General features: G+C 36.5%; 1 protein-coding gene across 1 annotated transcript; it reads right to left on the reverse strand.

Annotated features, from left to right (window-relative positions):
* Positions 1–10,960: 10,960 nt before the first annotated feature.
* Positions 10,961–19,457, reverse strand: LOC144448725 (nitric oxide synthase-interacting protein-like). The gene is made up of 8 exons (XM_078139032.1): positions 19,303–19,457; positions 17,887–17,992; positions 17,282–17,393; positions 16,329–16,392; positions 14,907–15,115; positions 14,048–14,235; positions 13,440–13,548; positions 10,961–12,831 (listed from the first exon to the last, which is right to left on the reverse strand). Exons 1-8 carry the CDS (start codon positions 19,454–19,456, stop codon positions 12,757–12,759), a joined length of 1,017 nt encoding a protein of 338 aa, XP_077995158.1. The 5' UTR covers position 19,457; the 3' UTR covers positions 10,961–12,756.
* Position 19,458: the final 1 nt, after the last annotated feature.

A 19,458-nucleotide genomic window follows, 5' to 3' on the forward strand; every position in this document is an offset into this window, starting at 1 on the left:
CAGGCTCATAATCAGAGGTATAGTCAGTTCAACCATGCACGGACAATGTATGTATGTATGTATGTATGTATGTATGTATGTATGTATGTGTACGTACATATGTATGTATGTATGTATGTATGTATGTATGTATGTATGTGTACGTACATATGTATGTATGCATGCATGTATGTATGTATGTATGTATGTATGTATGTATGTATGTATGTATGTATGTATGTATGTATGTATGTATGTATGTATGTCTATTTCCCCATCTATCTATTCCCATTTGAACCCATATCTATGAACAGACTTGTTCCTGTATGTAATTTCGTAAAACAGCTGGCTGTTGATTTCGAGGTGGTGTCAGCGGCTAGACCATAAATTTTTCATTCTTATTCAGAATATTTCTTTTCTCTTTTCTTGGTCTGGGCATGCCTGGAAACAGTCTACTGACGTCATTAAATCGTCATAATGAGAATTGGCCATTCAATGTCTCGATCAGCGCGTCTAAAAGGCGACTCTCAGAAGACAGTGTTCACGTCGTATATAAGCTTATTTATACAACATACAGATGTCTTTGTCTAATATCTGAATTTTGTTAAAAGTACTGTAAACTTTATAAAATACCCCTGATCTATTTAATTGACCCTTTTAACGGTTTGTTAGGAGTACAAGATCTTTAATCTCAGAATGAAAGACGTTTTGATGAGATCAAAGTTCCAAACTAACGAAGGCTGATGATATTCGTAATTCTGTTTAGCATTGAACAACTTCAATTGTATCACCATGTCGTCTTTGCCATAGCCCATAGAAGGCTCAAGGGCGTCATTGAAAACACAGTTAAAATGAATCAATGCCAGACTGTCCGACATTATAGATTAGTAGCATTAGATAAAAATTAATTTTATTAACTGTAAAGTCAAACTAGATGGAAAAAACTATTTTTTTTTTAAATCTTAAATCATTGATATATCTGTGAATTTGTGTTAAAATATGGAATTTGTGAAAAGGGACTAGTATTAAACATTAAAGACACGGATTCAATCCCAGGTTCTCATGTTAGTTATATCTCATCATTAGAGCTATAAGGATTACATAGGATCAGTCGATTGTCTGTACCAACTTTTCCATGCATAATTCTACCAGATAACTGTGCTCACAGCAAAGGTTTAACCCTAATAAACCGACCGGTCTTTTTAACAGAATTGTGCGTGGAAGGCTGCAGGTAGTCTGTATAAAGTTCATCAACTCTTAAGACAGTATAGGACTTGCATAAATAATTCGATAGAAGCAGAATGGTTATTGTTCAAGATAATAAAACACCCATGATTGGTGGAAAGTCGCACGTCCAATTTGGACCCATCTATGGTAAGTTGTTGACCTTTGAATGGGCCTGGCTGTATGATGTTGAAAACCATAAGTTTGATTTGTATGACGTCATCATTTTGTAAAATACAGACAGTTACTTTATAAAGTACCCTTTCCTCAAAACCAAAATACATTATTCTAGTGTTTCTGATAACATATTTTGATCAGCATGCGTTACCACGTACATGTAAAAAAAGAAGACGATTGCCAAAAACATGCCAATACAAGGAATCATTTGAACAATATCTACCAATCAACAGACAACAGTGGGGAATTGCTAAAACGCGGTCAAACCTTACCCTCCACAGGATATCACGTGGCAAATGACGTGGGTAAAGAAGTAATGAGCTATTGTTAAAAATATTAAACATCAGGTACATTTTGACAAATCTGGTCATTAACTATACCTACGTATACATATCGATGACATGCTTCTAGACAATTTAGAATGATGCAAGGGGTCAGTTTGACGTCGGCCTGCCTTCTCAATATAACCCAGACCTACATCATGTACATAGCTACATCTCCTCACCAACTACTGATACTACCTAAGCGAGTCACGAAAATCATTTACAAATCGGTCGCTCTGACTACAAGAAAGGAGGAGTTTGACAGTTTGTGCACACATTTCACGTTTCAACATAAAGTTTCTATTATAATTTTTTTTACAAAGAGTGTATACGTACCCACTTTTCACCAACATGAAGATCAAATCAAGATGTCTAAAGCCTTGCAGCAACAAATCAAAGGTATTTTTTGACGATCGTGCAAACCTCCTACGGTTCACGGTGGCCGAGTGGTTAAACCACTTGCCTCTTACCACTGCAGTCGGGGTTTGAACTCATTCAGGATTTGAATAAAATTTACCACGCTGAAAGTAAGGAGAGTGTCGTTCAGTTTGACTCGACCAAACAACGCAAGTTTTCCCTGGGTACTCCGGTTTCCTCCCGCATTAACACTGAGCCCATGAGAGATGGCCCTCACTAGACTTCTTGTGAGTTACGTGTTTATATACTTAAAAATAAAGAACTATCCAATATCAATTATTATCATCATCATCATCATCATCATCATCATCATCATCGTTGATTTAACTTTATTACGCAATTTTCTTATTTCTATTTTTTCATATGCATGCATAGAAAGACAAAGACAGAAAAAGTACAGTGACCGCCTATAGTCAATTGAAAGACTAGTCCTATAAAGGGTATCAGACTATACTCCTTAGGTCATTAATGATTAACCATGCCAATCTAAAAAAAATTGCGATGAGACCTAGAAATATATAGGTCAGGAATCACTTCGTGCCGCAATGTGGCTTCCCTATAGCGATTCAGCGATGGACATAGCCAGGGGGACATAGTCGGATAGTCGATAAAACTTTGATTTAGAGACTCCAATTCGAAATGCTAACTGTGGACTAGTGGATTCACAATACTGTCATTGACAATGTAGTCAACATATACAATAATATCAAACAAACCTCAGACCGTTATGACTAGAAAAAAGCGGTGAAAAGGATAGTCTTTGTGTAAGTGTGTCTCGCTGTAAGGATAATATGACGGGCGTTGTAGATGATACCGCCTGGCTTTCAGGATTTTCTAAAACACCACGACTTATTTCTTATGTGACCATATTGTTCTGCATTCCCGGGCATATATTGCTATCATCTCTCGTGATAAAGCAATATGTCTACAGCTCAATATTTAAATAAAATAATATTTTGCTTCAGAAACAATTAACTGCATACCCAAAGAGTGAAAAAACTAGTACACAGCATACAAATACAACAAATAAATGAAATGTCGTTCAAATGTTGTAGTACTGATTACAGGCTACATATTGTACAGGCGTAGCAGCATTTTTGAAAACGTGATATTTTGCAGTGAAATTTGTTTGAAGTTATATTTGGCAGAAACAGCATTTTTGTCGCTGCTGCAGAAAGTTTACTTTTTGCATTGGCATGTTTCAACCTTGGAGGTCTCCCCTTATACCACCACGTTTCAACTATAAATATAGCCAAATACAATTGCATCAGATTTCAGCTCAAAACATCTGAGAAGTTTTTGCATACTAGACACAAAATATATGTATGGTGTTGACAGGCATATGATCCTGTGGCTCATCGAGTTGATGATGAAAAAGACTGGATAATACCGGAAAGTTCTCAGTTTTTTCTTATTGTTCAAACCATTTCTCGTTACCATTCTGACTAGCTTAGAATTCTCCTTCACGTTGCCCCATATTTCACAACTACCGTAAAACCAGGCCACTGTGCCTTACACTCTAATTTGACCCATCGTTCAACTTTGTCCAAAAGTTATAACAATCACCACTGTTGTGTTCAAATCATGGTTACTTGTAGTAACAGTTTGGGTTCATACATCATATTACCAATGTGTAGCTATAAAGCAGGGCGAGGTCATCTTCCTTATATGGCGCACATCAGCCCTAGTTTAGAGGTCGACTCAATTTTCTATCACAATTGAAGAACCGTGTACTTACAGACGTCAAGAAAGTACACACGTACTCCTTCGACTCTTGGGTTGGAACATTTGTTGACTTGGAGAGTCGTAACCAATGAGAGCCTCGATAAAAAGGTCTTACGAGAGGAGACACACACGCCAGGAACACGCGTTGACACCGCAATTTGTTTTCTGTTTCAACACCTACACTTTGTATCCATAGGTCAGAGTACAGATACACGAATACTGGCCGTTGACCATGTTGACATCTCTTGAACCGATGCAGTTAGTAGTAACAAATATATGAAATTTTACAAAAATAATATGTTACATTAATATAATGTAACTTACACTAAATTAAAACCGAGAATAAGTACGACCTGTTGCACATAAATTGATAATTTTAATTAGAATTATTGTCGTGACATTTCTAGCTGTGTACTATACGCATTTTCCAGATATTTTTCGCCCACTGCATAAGAGAGTTTAGGGTCTGTGGGATGCAAACTAGGTACTATCGTCCGGGTCCGGTTATTGGAACCACATAATGGTTCTGTCTGGCCATGGCCTAAGTTAATCCATTGCTTAATTCGCATTTCGTAAAATAGTCACTATTAAAATGTGGACACACAATATTTCGTATTTGCACTCGTACCTAATGGCGTAAAAATTGTTTCCTCCTGACGTCATTGACACCCGGACGCCGTACAGGAGCTAGGAGAATTCAAGACGTGAGGGTATTTTATATGCTTGGTTTTAGTTAAGGGGACACAACGGGGAACGCATAGTTTTGTAGTGTTGTTCACTTTCATTAGTTCTGCGTACAAGGTATTCCTAGAACACCAGTTCGGGGAAACACCGAGCCATACACGACATATTGTGAAACACAAGTTTCTTTGTCCAAAACTGTGCACGGGTTTATCGGGGAATTTATATTTCATAGAAGCCGTCTCAGAACTTCCGTTTGCTTGCCTATAAATCTTGTCTAGACAAAACGTAGCTTCTGATCTGTAATTATAAACACTTAATTTTGCTATCTGTCTATAAGGAAGTCTTCGCATTGTCTGGCACAAAATAACAACTCTAGGGTGTGAAAAAATAGTTTGGTTCCGGTTACCTGACCCCCACCTAGTTTTTCACTGCCGACAATAAACTTTTTTTAAGTATTCGAGAGAAAAAATAACAAAATCGCGAAAAATGTGAAGCCTCACGATAAATAGTGGATGCGGAAACTGACATCAACTCAACAAGACAATATCCAATCTGTAATGGTTGTACATCTGATGGGAAGAAACCAATAACACAGAGACCATATGGAAAACAATCGAAAACATAACTACCTGAACTAGACACTTCCACATGGGAAAAATCTACCTACCCCACCTATTCTAAAATTGAGTGTAATCGGAAATACACAATTTTCTTGTTCAGGCCTAATATATCACGGGGGGGGGGGGGGAATGCCTGCATGCTGGCAATTCTTTAGTGTCGTGTGATATTTCATGTCATCATGTGATATTTCATGTCATCATAATAAAGTCCGGTTTGCTGTTAAAATTGGAAATATTGAGAATGGTGAAAATATCCCATTGAAAATTCACACCATGGACTTGTATAAGGACGTCCATCCTTCCTGCCTCCATGCTCACACAAAGTGAATATCAGGAACAAGTCAGAATCGTGGTTATTTTTTAACAGTAGTCTCCACACACCAGTGACAGAGTGCAATCAGTTCATTGCTGTAATTCCATCCCTCTACGAAGAATCGCGAAGTTGTTCCCGTCCATGAAATCTGAATATTGTGTTGAGACAAAAATGCAGCAAATTCTACATTTCATATCAACTTTAGAAGACAACAAAATCAATAATGAAAGGTGTCAATGGTTTTGAATTGTGGCCTTCACCGTTAACAGCTGTAACATACTAAATGAGATATGTGATCTTCAATATGCCATGAACTACGTGCACTGTGTCAGCTTGCAGGGAATCACTCGTGTGCTCTTTTTTTATAATTAAAAGGGGGGAAATCTAGTGTCAACCAGTACATAAAAGCACATAATTACCTTACCCTGAACGGAATCACCGTGGTAACAGACATTGAATACCGGGTGTGTGTGTGTGTGTGTGTATGTATGTATGTATGTATGTATGTATGTATGTATGTATGTATGTATGTATGTATGTATGTATGTGTGTGTGTGCGTGCATGTATGTATGTATGTATGTATGTATGTATGTATGTGTGTATGTAAGTATGTATGTATGTATGTATGTATGTATGTATGTATGCATGTATGTATGTATGTATGTATGTATGTATGTATGCATGCATGCATGCATGTATGTATGTATGTATGTATGTATGTATGTATGTATGCATGTATGTATGTATGTATGTATGTGTGTATGTATGTATGTATGTATGCCCTTGGGTGATGTTCGGCTAAAAGGATCGATGCAAAGGTGGAGAATAAACCATGGTGGTAATGGTACTGATAGGGGGTTATGGTGGTGATGGTGGTAGAAGGCTGTGATTGTGTAAGATAGAAAACAGACAACCAACACATATAGAATACATCAATCTCAACAATAATACCTTTTAGAGACCGTTCCAGGTACAGTACGTTGATTATATGTAGATTTCACGGGGAAGTACAACATATTGACACATATGTTAAAGAAGTGCTGTTCGTGACCCAGGAAGATGTTCAGGAATCCAGGGCAACTTGTCAAGGATATCCTGATACTTAACATACACGGAAGGCATAACTTTGAACAGATTCCAATAAATTATAAGTTTGGCTAACATATCAACATATCCGTAAAGGGTTATATAAAGGACAACGCTAAGGGAATTAGTAATTATAAACGTTGGAGGGCCGCTGAATTTGAGTGTAGGTCAAATTTTACAAATTGGTGGTTCTCGGGGTGAGGGCTGTATTTGAAAAAAAAAACGAAATGAGGAGATAGTCGTGTTTTACTATGACTAATTTAGTTATCTAACGTTGCATTGTTTTTTTTTATTTGGCATCCCACCGCTGTCACCAATGTCACATATCACCAATGTCACATCCCACCACTCATAAAATTGTACATGTAGTTAAATTGCTGCCATCAGCTATGTAATAGATAAACTGCTAGACTAGTGTAAGGAGAGAACTTGGTCTGACATGAGTGAATTCGAAGGGGTAACGGTGCGGTATAAGACAAGGGGATATGTTGTGCAGTGGGAATATTGAAATCGCTCCAGACAATGTTGGTAGAGCACCCGTCTAGTCCGTGGGCGTGGGGACTGAAATTTTCAGCTCTGCCAATTACATCCACGGACAGGGATAAATTAATGCAGGCCTCTTACATAAATTCACTACGTCTACGGTGAGAGTAGTGGGAAATAACCAATCTATATTGCGGTGGCAGCGGTGGGATATAGACCTTAAAGCTTACCACCGTGTCCCGGACCTGATCGGGTTCTTTTTCGTTTCTTACAATCAAGCTGTTTTTGAAATATATGAACTTGAGGGTCATGTTTTATAGGAACGAAATTGAAGGAGGGCAACTCTTTTGGAAAAAGGAATCGGGAGGGGGGGGGGGAAATCAGATTTTAAACACATTTGAACCCCCCCCCCCCGTAATTACTTAAGGCCCCCTAAGCCAAGCCTTATGTAACCGGTCAATAGTTTACATTGCAAGCACGTACCTAACAGACACGGGCGAGACTCAATAACATTACGTCAGACAGGTAGGTAGACAAAGAAAGTAGGGCACTGCCGACGACTTTGATTTGATCCAGACAGCATGACGCCATCTCTTGTTGGAATCTATTCGCATATGTCCAATTATGCTATGTAAGTGTAAGTAAATAACAACATATCTCGAGTCATCGTCTCCTTCGTTTTTGGCACAATACTGAACTGAGGTTCAGGAGTGCTATAAGTATGGTAAAGCTCAGTCAGTCAGTCAGTCAGTCTGTCTGTCTGTCTGTCTGTCTGTCTGTCTGTCTGTCTGTCTGTCTGTCTGCCTGTCTGCCTGTCTGTCTCCAAACAACTTAAAGTCAAAAGCTGACTCACCGATTGCCTTGGTAGTTGGTCCGGACATTACTTTCGGTGTTTAGTAGGGAACTGAATTGTTCAAAGCAAAATGATCGCATCACAGGTATGCGATTTGGGTAAAAAACCTAACCTCAAAAACTACAGGGCAGATTGGTCTGAGATTTGATGGGAACGTTCTTAGGGGTGTGTAGATTAAGAATTGTATATGACATAATGATCCCTCAGTGATATGCAAATTTAGGTCTAAAAATGTGTCTTTTTGGTAAAAAATCTTTAATTCCAAAACTTTTAGACCAGATTGGGTTGAAATTTAATGGGAATACATCTGGCGATGTGTAGATGACGATGTATTCATGACATGATGATCCTATCAGTGATATGCAAATTATGTCTGAAAATCTCAATTTTGGTCAAAAACTTATATTTCAAAAACTACATGCTGAATGAGGCTGAACTTTGGTGGGAATGTTTCTTATGTGTTATTCTGCAGATACTGTTGAGAACATTTTGACTCAACTGGCCCTAGCAACCCGACCACTCCCATATAGCAACAGTTAAATGATCATGTATATTTAAAAAAAATAGCAACCGCGATGGGTAGGCAAGTAAAAAATGCATGCAAATATGCCTAGCAGCAAGACCACGCCCATAGCAGCAGCAAACTGATGGTGTACACTACAAAGATAACAACGGATTGATAGGCAAGTGAAAAAAAACATGCAAAAATGTATGCAAATATACCTAGCAACAAGCCCACGCCAATAGCAACAACCAAATGATGGTGTATTGCAAAGATAGCAACATGGATTAATTGAACAATGGATAAACATACAGAAAAAGAGTATGCAAATATGCCTGGCAACACGACCACACCCATAGTAACATCCAATTGATGCTTTACATGGCAAATCAATGGGGTATACAAGTGGATGGACATTCTAAACATGGACACACACACTTATAATACATATACATCAACAAAAACAAGGGCATTACAACGGCCAAATGATGATATATATTGCAAACAAGACCACGTCCATAGCAACAGTGAAATTGATGAATATCATCATGATCATCATGATCATGATCATGATCATGATCATCATGATCATCATGATCATCATGATCATCATCACCACCACCACCACCACCACCACCACCACCACCAGGAGCCAGCCATCCATCCATCACTAAGTTTTTTAAAGAATATGTGTCGCTATCACACTACCGAATGGGGTGGTACGGTAAGCAGGTGCAAATACAAAGTTGTCAAGATTTATGGGGTAGAAAAAATGGATGAAGATATTTTGATTACGTTTACATTTTGTAGTTGTACTGTTCTACCCTGTAAAAGGTTGATAACCCCAAGGTAACTAGCACTGACAGACGACACATGTCGTGAATAAATGTGAACGCCCAATAATCTTTAAGGACAACCTGAACAATACTTATATGGTACCATGGGAATGTGTTGTTGTGCGGTGATCGAACTCGTGTTGTGCTATTTGTTATTAAATAAAATAAGTAGTGCAGTTGAATGATGATTGTGATTTATACAAATTAACCGCATTCTGTAGTCCGTGTATATTGGAAATCAGGCCACGTAAACATGTTTTCAAATGCCATGAATTTGTTTTTACGAACATAACATTGATAGGAGAAAACCGGGTTAATAACTTGATAAATAGCCAAAATAAGGGTTATGTGTCAATAACAGGTTGACAACATGTTCTCAAAACAAGCAGAGAAAGAGCGCAAATTTGTTTGCGGCCGTTGCCCTAGAAATAAAACAAAAGACTAGTCAATAATGCTTCCGGGTCATGGGGGCGCTTTTCGTCTCCGGTGAATGGTAGAAGACCAAAAAGTAAGTACCGATGCTCCTTTTTACAGAATTCGAACATGTTATATCAGTAGTCTTCATATTGGTTTAGGATATTACTGAATGTTCCGATCAGTTGTGATTGGGAAGGTACACATGATGAGATTTCCTTTCTCGAAAACATGACCCTCTCCATTCATATATATATATATATATATATATATATATATATATATATATATATATATATATATATATATATATATATATATATATATATATATATATATATATATATATATATATATATATATATATATATATATATACACACACACACACACACACACACACACACACACACACACACACACACACACACACACACACACACACACACATATATATATATATGTGTGTGTGTGTGTGTGTGTGTGTGTATATATACACCATGGGTTAAAATGCTGTCAGAAATGAAAAGGGACCACTCAATTATAAGGACTTAATCCCACCGCTGCCACCACATATATGATTAACTATTACTATCACAGTGAATTTGCATATATATATTTGAATATATTTTAAATTATTGTTAATATATTTGTCAGAGTTGCAGGCTGACCCCCCCCCCCCCACACACACACACACACACACACACACATATATATATATGTGTGTGTGTGTGTGTGTGTGTGTATATATACACCATGGGTTAAAATGCTGTCAGAAATGAAAAGGGACCACTCAATTATAAGGACTTAATCCCACCGCTGCCACCACATATATGATTAACTATTACTATCACAGTGAATTTGCATATATATATTTGAATATATTTTAAATTATTGTTAATATATTTGTCAGAGTTGCAGGCTGACCCCCCCCCCCCCCCCCCCCAATTCTCTCCCACCAAGACTAGACAGGTGGACTACCAACAGTGCCTGGATCAATGTCAACACCCAACTCCATGATGTTATCCCCACCATCTTGCCACACTATTCTGCCTTCCCTCATATGAGATCCACTGCTAGAAGAGTGTCGTTCAGTTTGACTCTACCGAACAACGCAGGTTTTCCTGGGTTTCCTCCTGCATTAACACTGAACCCATAAGGGACGGCCCTCACTGGACTTCTTGGGAGAAAATGTTTATATACTTAAAGAACTATCCAGTATAAATAAAGATTATTATTATCATTATTTTTATTCCTGGCCCACCTCAAGTTGTAATTATTGGAGGATCCCTTCAGGTAAAATTGAAATGCAACATAAAAATGAATGATTTTATTTTATTTTATTTCATTCTGCAAAGTTGATAACATAATACAACAATGACAACTACAGAAAATATATATTAGTAATTCAACACATGTATGCTTGATTCGTGTCTATGACTAGACCAATACTATATTTCCCACAATGCACCATTCAAGATGGTTGCTTTACAAATGGTATATTGAATCTGCCATGCACTAAAAAAGAAATGTTAAAAAGATCCCCGTTTCCAGGCCCAACTTTCTAAATGTTGTCAATTTCTATTAGGTGACATGGTGTTTTGTGGAACACATTTGTCTATTAAGTTTTGTACACATGTTAATTTTGTACTGTCTCAGCTTTTTCACTGATTTGTCACTAACTTACACAAGACAGCATCTGTAAAGCATCATTGTCCATACTTACCTTGACATTAGATGACATAAAAACACTATGTACATAACATGTATACACTGAAACATGTCATTAATCTAATAAAGATATTCACTCTTCCTGGCAGTAGTTGATAACTATACCCTTTCAAAGTTGATCAGATCCTAAAATATTCCAAAGTTTATCAGATCCTATAACCTTCCAAAGTTTATCAGATTCTAAAACCTTCCAAGTTTATCAGATCCTAAAACCTTCCAAAGTTTATCAGATTCTAAAACCTTCCAAAGCTCATCAGATCCTAAAACATGTCAAAGTTTATCAGATCCTAAAACCTTCCAAAGTTTATCAGATCCTAAAACCTTCCAAAGTTTATCAGATTCTAAAACCTTCCAAAGCTCATCAGATCCTAAAACATGTCAAAGTTTATCAGATCCTAAAACCTTCCAAAGTTTATCAGATCCTAAAACCTTCCAAAGTTTATCAGATTCTAAAACCTTCCAAAGCTCATCAGATCCTAAAACATGTCAAAGTTTATCAGATCCTAAAACCTTCCAAAGTTTATCAGATTCTAAAACCATCCAAAGTTTATCAGATTCTAAAACCTTCCAAAGCTCATCAGATCCTAAAACATGTCAAAGTTTATCAGATCCTAAAACCTTCCAAAGTTTATCAGATCCTAAAACCTTCCAAAGTTTATCAGATCCTAAAACCTTCCAAAGCTTATCAGATTCTAAAACCTTCCAAAGTTTACCAGATCCTAAAACCTTCCAAAGTTGATCAGATTCTAAAACCTTCCAAAGTTTATCAGATCCTAAAACCTTTCAAAGTTTATCAGATCCTAAAACCTTCCAAAGTTGATCAGATCCTAAAACCTTTCAAAGTTGATCAGATCCTAAAACCTTTCAAAGTTGATCAGATCCTAAAACCTTTCAAAGTTGATCACATCCTAAAACCTTCCAAAGTTTATCAGATTCTAAAACCTTTCAAAGTTGATCACATCCTAAAACCTTCCAAAGTTTATCAGATCCCAAAACCTTCCAAAGTTTATCAGATCTTTTATTTTACAAACATACTTCCATTTGAGTTATCACAACAAAAAGTATTAACTTTCAAACATTTTGACTAATGACTTCATGAATGTTATTTTCTAGGAGTAAAGCAAAAAAACTTTTCCCCAATATCAAGGAGTAGTTTGGAATTCCTAGACTTGGAAAATCATTCCAGGAGTGGTTTGACATTCCAGGACTTTTCAGAAGTGGTTTGGCATTCCTGGCTTTCCAAGAGTGTTTAGAAATTCCAGGACTTTTTGGAAGTGGTTTGAGATTCCAGGATTTGCAAGGACTTTCCAGGGGTGGTTTGAGATTCCAGAATTTGCATGGACTTTCCAGGTGTACCTTGTACAATATTGTCTTTATATATATTTATGTTATGAAGCCATCATAACTGGTCTGTGTTTCTTGGCTTCCAAGTCAACACCTGTGCTGGCAAATCCTGTACCGCCCTGTAGTTTAAAAGAACAAAAGAGAAATATTTCACTGAAATGCATAATAAAAATATATCTTTCATGTGGTTGTAATAAATATGATCAACTCTGATCTCACAGTGTTTGCTTTACTTTGTTTGCCATATATTAACTATTCGGTCTATTGCATTGCCGTAGTTGAGTACAAAAGTTTATGAATGAAGTACGTAATTTTCATCAACAGTTTGAGTTATCAAGCTCAAAGTATTAAAATGTACATACAACATACTTTTGATAAGCCGAGAGTTTTCAACTGCAAACAGTCAGTCGTGCTCATTTATGATAGAGGGTGCTATTTATAAAGTGACATGATCACGGCGAATGCTTCGTAGATCTTAATAGGGAGAAATTACCATCCCTCATCTTGGTTCAAACTTTCTTACTAATCAAATGACCTAGATAGATGAGTTGACATACATCATCTAAAATCTGTTACATGTCTAACTATTATCTGTATTACCAAGATGGGTCTGACTCTTCTATACAGCAAGTGTTGCAATATTTTAACAAACAGAGAGATGAGATTTAAACTAAAAACACACATAAATTACAAATATCAATTCATATAAATTATTATTACAACTTACCCTTTGTAGTTTAATAATATCTGATTCTGTTATTTTCTCTCCAGAAATTGGATCGATCATATCTTTTTTGATTAACTTCTCTAAACATTCAACAGTGATCACCTTGCGACTGAAAAGTAAATAATCAAAGCTTTTGTAGTTATATTCATACATACTGTACTGTATGCATCTCTATTTGAATTCTTCATATATTACAATCAAAATGTGATTTATTAATTGCAGCATTCAGAACCTCACATGCAATGCAATGGGGGGGGGGGGGGGGGCAAAAATGTTTTCTCAAAGATAAGTTTATCACAGGTAATGTGTGTGTGTCTGTGTGTATATACGTACGTATGTATGTATGTATGTATGTATGTATGTATGTATGTATGTATGTGTGTGTGTATGTATGTATGTGTGTATGTATGTATGTATGTATGTATGTATGCATGTATGTATGTATGTATGTATGTATGTATGTATGTATGTATGTATGTATGTATGTATGTATGTATGCATGCATGTATGAGCTATGTACATGTAAGTGAATACTTTGGGAGGTAAGATACAATTTCATTCCTAGATAATAATGTAATCATGCCTATAACGATGTATAGATATCTCACCTTGTTTTTAGTATAGCACATGGAGTAGAATTTGACAATGTATCGTGGGTGACTGCACACATATACCTTGCATCTTTGTTTAGGATATGTCTCTTATCATCTTTATCATTGACGGCTACAAACTCAATGTCAATCAAGTCTTTCACTTTTAATGGGTCCTTACTCATAGGACAGAAGACACGTTTATCCTGTCATAAAACAAACATAATGGGATTAGACTTTAGAGCTCATTAATTTAGTTTCCTCTAATTTTGCAGGACTGAAATAAATGGTAGTCATCTGATATTTATACCACACATGGAGTGCTTACTACAATATCCTACTATAGTATAGTGTATAAGCTGTAGAATCCTTTCTGATTTGTTAGCCCCAGGTCTGCCTGTGTCAACATCAGGGTGGTGTAGGCATTAACCATTCCAGTTGCAAATACATGCTGATGAGGTGTTACTGCCAGCCTAGTGTTAACTCTGAACTAGCCCGGCGTTAACACATGACTTGTGTAGGCATTAACCCTTCTGGTTAATCTGTTTGACTTGGAATCTGCAGGTTTCAGGTTGCAGGTCACACTTTTTTGTTTCTGAGAAGCTAAAATCCTTGGGCAAAATTTGAACCATGACTGTGTCTCAGTCAACCCAGCTGTACCATTAGGGACCTGGTAGGATATAGGTTGCAATGTGAATGCTTTAATGTTATGCAATTACAAAGGCTGAAATGGATTATATGCTCCCAAGGGAGTTGAGGAAGTATAAAGGGTTGTTATTACACTATAGACCTGTGCGAGAATTGTTAGCACCTGGATCTCTCAGGAGAAAAGGTGAATACTACACTTTATTATTATTATTGAATTTGTAATACTTACTGGTTTCTTGATTAATGTTGGTTTAGCATCAGGAGTAAGAGATGGAATCCAAAAACTTGGCAGTTCTTTAGCATCTTTCCCATTACTGGTTTCTCCATTATCTTTGCTGGTTCCTGGTTTAGGTTCAGATTCAGTCTGACTGACTTTCTGTTTCTTGACTGCAGGACCGTTGTTGAATGGATTGATTGGTTTGGTTGTAATGCTGTTTTCTGTCACAATATATGAAGTAGAATTAAAACATATATAAAATAATATTATACCTGGCATTACACTAGTTACATGTAAAAACCATATCTATGTAGTGTTGTTTTTAGTTTGTCTTTGACGTCAGGGGTTTTCTCCCATGAAAACAAGTACCATATAAACTTAATTCATCCAAAATGAAATTTGGAAATTCAAATAAGGTCACCACTTTGTGTAGTAACCAAGTATTGAGACAGGAAGAAACCAGACTACAAGAGAAAACCTGCATTGTAATGTCAAACTGAATATTACCCTTCTTCCATATAGATCTGTTTTTTAATCAAACCAAGAGTGGTGTGGAGTAGGACTGAATTTAGTCTATAGTGGTAGGAGGCACATAAGCTAACTGCTTAGCCAACGACAAGCAAGCACTTATGGATTAACTTACTGTGTTACAAATACAAACATACCCAATCTCTCTGAACTTGCCTTTGACAAATTTGTTCAATGACATAACATTGACATAACATCATAACGTTAACTTAACATTGACATAACATTGACATAACATCGACTTAACATCATAACGTTAACTTAACATTGACATAACGTTGACATAACATTGACATAAGTTGACATAACAATGACATAACATTGACATAACGTTGACATAACAATGACATAACAATGACATAACATTGACATAACGTTGACATAACATTGACATAACATTGACATAACAATGACAACAATGACATAACATTGACATAACAATGACATAACAATGACATAACGTTGACATAATGACATAACAATGACATAACATTGACATAACGTTGACATAACAATGACATAACATTGACATAACATTGACATAACATTGACATAACAATGACACAACGTTGACATTGACATAACAATGACATAACAATGACATAACATTGACATAACAATGACACAACGTTGACATAACAATGACATAACATTGACATAATGTTGACATAACATTGACATAACAATGACATAACATTGACTTAACATTGACTTAACATTGACATAACATTGACTTAACATTGACATAACGTTAACTTAACATTGACATAACATTGACTTAACATTGACATAACATTGACATAACGTTAACTTAACATTGACATAACATCATAACATTGACATAACATTGACATAACATTGACATAACATTGATAGAACACTGACATAACATCAACATAACATTACCTGTTTCAGCAAATCTCTTCAAACTGTTCACCTTCTTCTCATCATTCTTAGCTTCAGACTCTGCCTATGTATGTAACAAAGATATTGTCATTTCTTTCATGAAGGCTATCACATGATGGCAGTAATGTACAGATGATAAAAAAAATTTAGGTGAGAAAATAACACCTTCAGTTGATAACTTATTTAACTTTGAAATCTTGTAAAGAATCCCTACTGCACTTGACATGTGTTCAGTCAGTTTGGGGCATTTCCTGCAAGGGATTATGGGAAAACCTCTGGTGATGACATCACATTTACCACAATCTCTCTGTCTTTACAGACTTTGTAGTTTGGAATATATACAATGTAAATAAGACTGCACACGTAGTTAAGTTTACCAGAGTGTAGGTAGTACCAGGTACAATGTACCATGTAATACAAATACTACTACTGTAAATCTGGAAATTTTCACTAAACACTTATTTTCGCTAATTTCATTGGAAAACAAAAACGGAAAAATAACTAGCGACTAAAATGCCTTCTTGCACATGAACACAACTGGTAATTAGAGAAAATTGGTCTTTGAGAAAAATTGGTCTCAGTAAAATCGTAAACTTTTGTAGTAGTGCAAATATCTACGTTTACAGTATTTTATCACCCAAAATCAAGTCAATAGCCTTAATCAATAGACAATAGTGTACTTTTCTTCAATAATAATGCCAAAGTACATACATATGTACATTCATTTTGGTGTATTAAAATACATCTCTGTTCACTGCATACATGTAGTGTGGTTTTTTGTGGGTAACTTTGAGTAACACAGAGCACAACATCAGTGGAATCTATTTCCCTTCATTCCATTTAACCTCCGTGTGTTCGGGTATCTACATCTACATGCACCAGAATTTTCAAGAAAAGTTACACACAACAACAAATATTATAATGGGAATATCTGCAATGAATACAACACTTACCCCCAACTTCTTCTTTTGTTTTTCATATTCTTTCATTTGTCTGGCAATTTCATTCTTTTGATGGAGGATATACTCTAGGATAGCTTCTTTGTCGTACAACCATCCAGTTGGTCTGTTGGGGTAGAATAAAGTACAGAGAAAACAATGATTTAAAAGTTACACATGTATAGATACAAGTAAAACTGTTTACACATACATGTACCAGTAAATGTTTAATAAGTATAGGGCATTTTACTTCTACTTTCAAAGGACTTCATTTTTGTTTTAAACAGGTTTCTTTTTGTTTTATTTTCACCATATATCCTACAGTAGTATATGTGCAGGCTCTATGACTTTCACAGAGTCTGGGTATGAAAAGTATGATGTATTCTGTGTTAGATACACAAATTTCTTTGTTCTGTACAGATTTTTTTCCAGGCTTTTTTTTGGAGAGAAGTGTCACCTCTGTATATTTTATTTCTTTGTTTTCATTTTATGGCTTGTGTGTGCATTAATTTTTCATACTTATAACATGATTTTACCAAACACACACACACACACACACTCAGTCTGTCACTGATCATCACCACTTCTCGCAAAACAGTGACAATCTTAGAAAAACTTACGTCAAGACTGGATATCTACATGGCTGCAAAGTCAAACAGCAACAATCAAAGTTTCTTGTAGAATCTTTCCCAAGTCGACCCTGCTGTGTACCATATCCAGATGTAGCTGTGAAAGAAAATCCATGACATGAAATTAATTGATGCAAATTTTGAAAATTATATTATCATAATTAACAATGATCTGTGAAATAATATTCTGGATGACCAGACTGTGGTTTAACCACAACACAAAAGTGAAGTGAAGGTATAAATTGTAACGATGCTGGAAAGGAACTAGACTAGTGTAACAACTGACCTAGCAAATACGTGTCGATCGAAAGTATGAGATTCGTCTCGTCTTACAGACTGACATTGCTGTTTGCATGGATATATTGTGAATTACTAGCTGCAATTTATAATACTTTTTAATTTTTTTTATATTTTTTATTTTGTGACTCAACACTGTTCGTTATTTTCTTACGGGGTTTGCAAAGAAAAACAAAGTGGAGGACCGAGAGCGACGTAGCTAAATAGCTACAGTACTATACTACATCTGGTGAATACTGTGAGTATGGTATCGATAGGAAAGCATCGATAGTACATTGTACATGCTGTATGCACGGTATCCAGTCAAAACGTCCCCGGGTCAAAACGTCCCCGGTTTCCATAAGTCAAAACGTCCCCTGGTCAAAACGTCCCCGTCTTTCCATTTTCCTCGACCCAAACTATTTGTGTGTGTGTGTGTGTGTGTGTTACATTATATCCTTATTTCTTAGTATTTCTTACATCACAATACAGTAATGTGACTGCGTACCCACCTCAGGTGCCCAAAATACGTTTATGCGGCTCCCATGGATCGGCTAAGCATCACGTGATTGCCAATCGCAAAGTATAAAAAAATCTACGCAAAACCGATACCTTCGTACACTTGTACTTGTATCGAATTATCGACAAGCGAGCAACTTTACCTTATCTTCCTAAACGAAATTTTCAACGTCATCACTATCATCATCATCATGAATACCAGACATATCAACAAACGCCGTTTCGTAGAACCTGAATTCCCGTGTATCAAGTGCAGTTTAGAAGTCACCAAACATCAGCAGGCTTTGGAGTGCAATGTGTGCCAACGTTGGCAACACAGAAGATGTACTAAAGGTGACCGTGTTTTAGGGAAGGAACGGAAACTGTTACACAGTCAAGTCTCTTGGTTAAATTTTGGTCATACCCGAGGACGTTTTGACCCGGGGACGTTTTGGTCATACCCGGGGACGTTTTGACCCGGGGACGTTTTGACGCGGGGACGTTATGACTGGTAAGCGTATGCACTACCTGCTACAATATGATACATGTAAGTTATAACGCTCGTTCCAACGCTTGGAAATACTACCCGATTTCGACGGAATATGTACAAGAAATCACAACAGTTTATCTCACCTGTGTCTTTCTTCCTTTCATGGTAAGTATAGACGGTACCCGCGGTACAATTACGTTGATGTCTCGTCATTTTATCCAAAAATACGACTCCACTGCCGGAATATCGATGTAAACATTTGTGAGTGGGACTTCCGGATGAACAACAAAGGCTCATGG

The sequence above is a fragment of the Glandiceps talaboti genome, chromosome 17 (genome assembly GCF_964340395.1).
Source record: "Glandiceps talaboti chromosome 17, keGlaTala1.1, whole genome shotgun sequence".
Lineage (NCBI taxonomy): Eukaryota > Metazoa > Hemichordata > Enteropneusta > Spengelidae > Glandiceps > Glandiceps talaboti.